The sequence below is a fragment of the Schistocerca piceifrons genome, chromosome 4 (genome assembly GCF_021461385.2).
Source record: "Schistocerca piceifrons isolate TAMUIC-IGC-003096 chromosome 4, iqSchPice1.1, whole genome shotgun sequence".
NCBI lineage: Eukaryota > Metazoa > Arthropoda > Insecta > Orthoptera > Acrididae > Schistocerca > Schistocerca piceifrons.
In genome coordinates this window covers 795,548,097-795,555,548 of record NC_060141.1, presented here as the reverse complement: position 1 = coordinate 795,555,548, position 7,452 = coordinate 795,548,097, and the positions used below count along the sequence as shown (strand labels likewise).

At 39.8% G+C, this 7,452-nt stretch overlaps 1 protein-coding gene across 2 annotated transcripts in view; it reads left to right on the top strand.

Annotated features, from left to right (window-relative positions):
• Window positions 1–255: 255 nt before the first annotated feature.
• LOC124796297 overlaps window positions 256–7,452 on the top strand; it is a 182,803-nt gene continuing 175,606 nt past the window's right edge. Inside the window, exon 1 of one of the 2 annotated variants that reach the window (XM_047260417.1) lies at window positions 256–375. In XM_047260417.1, coding sequence (XP_047116373.1) covers window positions 271–375 — 105 coding nt within the window. In that variant the 5' untranslated portion in view covers window positions 256–270. The remainder of the gene's footprint in view (window positions 376–7,452) is intronic. The other variant, XM_047260418.1, reaches the window with a different exon arrangement.

Sequence of the window (7,452 nt, the reverse complement as noted above, 5' to 3'; positions counted from 1 at the left end):
GAAATAACTGTCATAGATATAGCTTTAAAACTTTTTTAATATAAAAAATATTTTCTTTAAAATTTTGATCCCTTATTTCACTCCCTTAGGGATTAAATCTCTAGAAACAATGAAACCCATATGTTTTTGCTTCAAATAGAGAAGCCAAACACAAATTTTCATAGATTATTGTTGAAAATGCTTTCATGATGAAATTATTTAATCAAGCTTTTCATCATCTATTTCACTCCCTTAAGGCATGAAAAATCCAGGATGGAATGTAACAATATTATGAGAAGGAAGTTACTACTCAGCACAAAAGAAAATAGTAAAGAAGCTTTAATTATGAGAGTCTTTTTGTTGTGCCTATTTGCAACTCAGCACCTCTGCTATATGGTGAGTAGCAACTTTCCTTCTCATACTATTGTTTCACTCCCTTAACGGGGTTGAATTTCCAAAAACAGTGAGAGATATTTTTTATGTGTAGTCTAGAAGTCCGATACTAATTTTCATAGCTATAGTATTAAAAATACTTAAGTAATTCTTTAATAATGATTTAATTTATAGAAGAAAAACTTCAGCTCATTATTTTACCCCCTTAGTGATTGAATTTCCAAAAATGCTGAAACACACATTTTTTTTATTTCTGACTGGGAAACAAAATACCAATCTTTGTTGTTCTAGATTCAAAATTGCTGTAATAGCGACATATTCAGGAAAGCTTTTCATTCTGTATTTCACCCCCTTAGGAGTGGAAATTTGAACAGCTCCTTCTTAAATGATGCCTACAGTAAAAAAATCCAAACTCTCTCTAAATTTCAAGTTCTACTTAGGGTTTGAATTTCTGAAAATAGTGATACATGGATTGTTTCATTTCTAACCAGAAAGCCACAAACCAATTTCCAAAGATATAGCTTTAAAAATACCTTCACAACGAAATGTCTTGTGAAATAATTTCACCCCTTTATCTCGCCCCCCATAGTCGTTGAATTTCCAAAATCAATGGCATGTATATTTTTTTATTTCTAACAGAGAAGCCAAATACAAAATTTCATTGATTTAGCGTAAAAAATGCTTGCATTATGAAATATTTCCATAACAACTTTCATCCCCTATTACACTGCCAAAGAGGTTGAATTTCCAAAATCTGTGGAATTTTTTTTTTCTATTTGTAACTGAGAAGTCAAATACTAATTTTCAGAGATGTAACCTTAAAAATAATTTAGTAGCTCTTTAATAATCATTTATTTTCAATATAAACTCACACGTATTATTTCATCCCTTTAGGTGTAGAATTCCCAAAAATGCTGAAACAGATTTCTTTATTTCTGATTGAGAAGCTAAATACCAATTTTTGTAAGTGTAGCTTTAAAATTGATGTTACAGTAACAATTTTCAAAAAACCTTTCATCCCCTATTTAATCCCCAGAGTCATAGAATTTCGAAAAATCCCTTCATAAATGACACATACAGTATGTGACGAGTGGTGTAATTGTTCATGTGTGTGTTGTACAAGTTTAGCAAGATTGCAATAAAATTAGGTACTTATTATTAATGTAATATGAGGTTTTCTTTAATCACTGCTTTTCCTGGCTAATGAACGTTATTTTGTTGAAGAAATCTCCACCTGGGAACATGTAGCAATGTTGTCTGTCAAGCAGTGTAAATGAAACTAAGTTCATTCACAGAAGTTATCATTTGTAACTTACAAAGGAGCTGAATGTATGATAAGTAATCTGAACTAAACACGATCAATGATTTTTTGTAATTTCAGTGCTGTTATTTAAAAGACTCTTTGCCAGTTGCAGATCATTTATCAGAATTAATGCTACTGTAATCTCGAGGTGGCAACACTTTTCTTTAAGCAAAATGAACAGTTTTGTCACACAGTACTACACACAACACTAAATGTATTTTCCTGTCAAAATATTACATAAAAGCTGTTATGAAATTACCAGGCTTCATACATCAGCAGATAAGAATTTATATCACGTAAGATGCTGTTTTCATTCATAGAATTTCAATGTATTCACAGTCTAACTGGAATTTATTACCTCAGAGTGGGTTCTTGGCCACTAGTACACAATCATTATTGCAATTATAACCAACAAAATTTAAGTCTGTACAGAAAATCAATTTAAGACTGTCGCTGCAACATTTCACTAAGATGGTGGCTAACATAAAACAATCACTTATTTATTCTGCTTCAGGCTGTGTTTTACTTGTAATAAATAATATATATTAAATATTCTCTCACCTACACCAAATGCATTAACATTTGAAAATATTTCTCAATGTTACAAGACACATTGATATTACCCATTTACCAGTAAACTGCACTGTAGATCAGTAGCACTAATGGCTGCGCTCTTTGGTAGCTGAGCAGAAAACTTAACATTTATATAGGATGAGAATTACAATGAAATAAAACTTCAAACAAAGAAGATTCATTTCAATAAAATATAAATACTATTTTCAAATATCGGTGAGCAAAAAAATGATTCAAATGGCTTTGAGCACTATGGGACTTAACATCTGAGATCATCAGTCCCCTAGAACTTAGAACTACTTAAACCTAACTAACTTAAGGACATCACATACATCCATGCCCGAGGCCGGATTCGAACCTGCGACCGTAGCAGTCGCATGGATCCGGACTGAAACACCTAGAACCGCTTGACCACTGCGGCCAGTTATCGGTTAGCAACATAACAATATTTTAGTACAGTTTTTTACAGACCTCTGTGTTGCAAGACATCAGTCACATCCTATGAGTACAATAGTTTGAACAAGAAGAAGAAGGATTTTTCTACAAAATCATAGATAATAAAAGATTAAGATTTTACTTATCTTATTACATTGGTATTGTCTGAGGTACAATTTTTTACAAAATATTAAATTATGTCATTGACAATAATTACTTATTGTTTTATTAATGATAAAGTCCTTTTTATTGGTATTATGAGAATAGGAACAAAGTTCAGTCACATCCCACATACAATGCTGTCATGAATATTATTTTGAATAAAATATGGGCGTGGATATTACAAGTATAAGATCAACACCCTCTCCAAATTTAAAACTTCTATCCTTAGCTGTTTGGGCTGGACGATGATTAGTCAGTCAGTCAGTCAGTCAGTCAGTCAGTCAGTCAGTCAGAACATTGCCTTTGTTCCACTCAGTCTCCTCTCATAGCTGACCAAAGGACACGCAGTTATGCCAGCGTATGTATTTTCATATGGCCCAACAGTTGCATTCCATTGCAACTTCAGAAAGAAATATATGGGTGGCCAGAGGTATCAAAACATCCTCTGAAATTCTTAGGTAACTCACTTCAATCAAAAATATTCAGACTGGCCTCACCTTTTTGCAGTTTTATAAAAACTGTAGGAGAAATTACAGAAAGATATTGCTAGCATAAAAAAAACTTACAAACCATTAAGTACTATTGCAGGCTTAAAACAAAGGTAAAACAACTGGAATATTATCAAATGGAAGACCGCAAACATTCAGCAGAAGTACTTGATTTCACAAATTAAAACATGGATAGAGTCAAATAAGCCACCAAAAGAGAGAGAGAGAGAGAGAGAGAGAGAGAGAGAGAGAGAGAGAGAGAGAGAGTAGAGTTTGTGAATACTCACTTCAACTACACTGTTAAGAAATTACATGAAACATATGTCCTACCCACCCAGGCCCAGCGACCAAACTCAGTCATACTCTATCCAGCAACAGAGGGAGGTGGCCCAAGTTATACATCAATTAAAAGATAAAACATCAGATGTTCTAGAGGAAATCCCAGTTTGTGTCCTTAAAGAATGTGCATATACTAGAAAAGCAAAATTAATAAAGGAATCATTCACATCTGGCTATTTCTCGAGTACCTAAAGCAAGCAAAAGTAATACCCACACTTAAAAATGATAATGCAGAAAATGTTGTGTCTAGACAAGACAGCCTAGACACAATGAGAGGAAGCCGAAAGGCACGCGCTAAGTTAAAAGGATGGCGTGAGGTCTGAAACAGGATACGTAATGAATGCTATAAAGAAAAGTACGTAGCTTCTGTAATACTTAACTTTAATCCATCCTTTTGGTACATCTGTAGATTGTGGCGATACAAGTGAGACTCTTTAGATACATGCAATGTTACTAATGGCGCCTTGCTAGGTCGTAGCCATGGACTTAGCTGAAGGCTATTCTAACTATTGGCTCGGCTAATGAGCGGTGCTTCGTCCATGTAGTCGCTAGCAAAGTCGTCTGTACAACTGGGGCGAGTGCTATTCCGTATCTCTAGACCTGCCTTGTGGTGGCGCTCGGTCTGCGATCACACAGTGGCGACACGCGGGTCCGACATGTACTAATGGACCGCGGCCGATTTAAAACTACCACCTAGCAAGTGTGGTGTCTGGCGGTGACACCACAGAAAATATAGCAAACTATAACTTACTCTGCAGTGAACAACATTGTTGCAGGCCTGGTAAAGGTACAGCATACTCAGAGATGATCATGTGAATGGTATTTTCTTGGACTTATCAAAGGTATTTGACACAGCTGACTATAGAATTTTATTGCATAAATTAGAGTTACTAGGAGTAAGAGGTGTGGCCAAGAATTGATTTCAGCCATATGTAGAAAGCTGTGTTCGACAAGTTGAGATCTCTCACACTTAAAAAGGGTTTCTTGTAAAACACATGTCTAATCCAAACTATATTAATATAGGCATCCCACAGGGAAGTGTTTTATGTCCAGTCCTTTTTCTTATTTACATTAATGATTTCCAAAAGTGTGCCAGATCGTGGAGAAAAAATAGTGTTTACTGAGGATAGCAACATAGTGATAAGAGCTAAAACTCACAGTTGACAGAAAAGGTTAATGCATTCCTCAGAGACATCTGCAACTGGTCATTGAAGAATAAATGGGATGTACGTGCCCCAGGACAACTGGGAAATTCAGGAATTTTTTAGAATTCTGGAAATTTTTCATTGTTTTAGTACGCTGACATGCTGACAAAAAAATTTTACTCTAGCCCACTCCTGAAGAACAATATTGCAGCAATAAAATATAAGCAAGAGAACACCACCGAAATAAAAACATCAGTTGCAAAGAAAATGCGTCATTTGCAACAACAAAACTCAGTACACATATAAATGTCTGCCGACAGAAAGATGTATCAAAGACTCTGCAACACTTTGTAACAGCAAACTGTTTTCAATGAGTGTGATGTCATAACTGTCTATATTTTTAACAGATCACGGGAAAATATTGCGAATGGTGGTTCGAGAAGCATTACTTTCAAGGTAAATTTCTGTATACGCAAAATGAATTATGTTATGTGTGAGGCTGTGTGATGAATTTCTTAAATCATGGGGGTTTACACTGCCATTCAATCCCCGTGCGGGTCCGGGGGTTAGAATAGGCCCGAGGTATTCCTGCCTGTCGTAAGAGGCGACTAAAAGGAGTCCCTCCCCCTCAAGGGGGTAGTTTGCGCCTGCGTCCGGAGACGGACGGTTCCATGACTTATATTTGTGGTCATTTTGGTTTTTTGCTTATTCTGGTTTTTTCCTTCCTTTGTTTGGTTTCTTTCTTTGTCCTTCTCCCTCTCACTGTCTTACCTTGCCTTGTACTCCTTGCCTTCGACTCCTTGCCTTCTTCTCCTTGCCTTCTTCTCCACCCTCTGGTCTCCGCCTTGGCATTTGAGACAGTCTGTCCTTTCTCTCCCTCTCTCCCTTTTTTTCCTCTTCTTCTTTCCTCCCTGTGTGTGCCTGAAGGAGGACCCACGCATTCGCACGCGTAGCCAGTGATGGGGTAATGTGTAATTCTCCGCCCTGGGTAGACAAGTAAGGCACGCACGTACCCCTGGTAAAGGCCAGGCTCGGGGAGGGGTGATTGCCTGAGCTGATACCTTCCGACCATGCCGATTTGTCCCTCCGTCCATTTCTCGGGAGGTGTGACCTGAGGTGTAAACATTCGCCTAAGGTGGGAGTGCCCTCTGAGAGGGTCCCCACAAGGAAGGAGCGTGCCATCGGAGATGCTGGCAATCACGGGGGATTCCTCCGCAATGGATTTCTCTTCTTCTTATCTCTCAACTTCTGCCCAAAAACTCAAACTTGACCAGCCACCAGTGACAAAAGTACTACCGCCTGCCCTAAGGTTCATCGTAGTTTCTAGATCTGAGGAAAGAAAGGATTTTTCATCTGTCAACCCTTTCGTTATTCAGAAGGGCGTAGATGCCATAGCTGGATCTGTCAAGTCTTGTACCAGGATGCACAAAAACTGCTTCGGCCACACTCCTGTACACGTTCCCTATTCGTTGCGTGGTGTGGTATATACTAGATCACTCGACGGATTGATTGACGAGGAGGTTCAGTCTTTCCTCGCTGAGCAGGGCGTGACGGCTTTCCATAGGGTCATTAAAAAGGTCGACAATGACCGTGTACCGACCCGGATACTTTTCTTGACCTTTGATAGTGTTCAGCTGCCGTCGCGCATCAAAGCGGGCTATGAGGTTATTTCTGTTCGCCCCTATGTCCCGACACCTACACTCTGCTACCAGTGTCAGCATTTTAATCACACTCACCAGTCTTTTTCTAATGCGGCTAAATGTGTCACTTGTGGCAGGGATACCCATGAGGGTGACTGTCCACCTCCGTCTCCTCGTTGCGTGAACTGTCAGGGTGACCATGCAGCGTCCTCCTGCTGCAAGAATGAACGCTGTATACAGGAAATTTAGGTCAAAGAGAAAGTGTCCACCTCGGCTGCTCGCAAGCTATTTGCTAGTAGGAAGCCCACGTTGCTCCCAGCGGGGAAATACAGTACTGTCCTCACCTCTCCTCGGACTACCAGGGAGGTGTCGACGCAGACATGCGGTCTGACCTTTAGCACTATGGTCGTCCGTTCGGCCAGTGCTAAGATCGCCCGGTCAATGTCTCCTCTTCCTCCCGTTACCCCTAAGACACAAGCACCTTCATCAGCTTCTGCCATGACTAAGACCCAGAAGTCAGATGCACGGGTCTTTGAGAAGGAACCATCCCGTGCAGACTTCCTACGTACCTCGAACTCCCAGACATTGACCACTAAACGAGCTTCCAAGAAGGCTCATAGGAAGCAAAGTTCTCCTTCTCCGCCACGCCACGTTTCTTCTCCTGCGCCACCCAGCGGTTGTCGCCCCGGGCCGTCATCCGTTTCGCCTGGCCGCACCGCTTGTAGCCGAACATCTGGCCATTCACCGGCGGAGGAAGCTCCCCCTCCTGGCCATCTTAACAAGGTGGCCGACGAACCTATTGAACAAATGGACGATGACTCTCCACCTATTGATAGCAGCAGCAGTGCTCGCTCGAAGCCAGGCCCTCGGGCGGCCTTCGAGGTGACCCCTTCTTGCTTCTCCTTTTTCTTTTCACAATGGCGTTTCTTCATTGGAATATTTGCGGCATTTGCTCCAACGGAGAGGACTTAAAGTTGTGGTTAGACACTGGACTC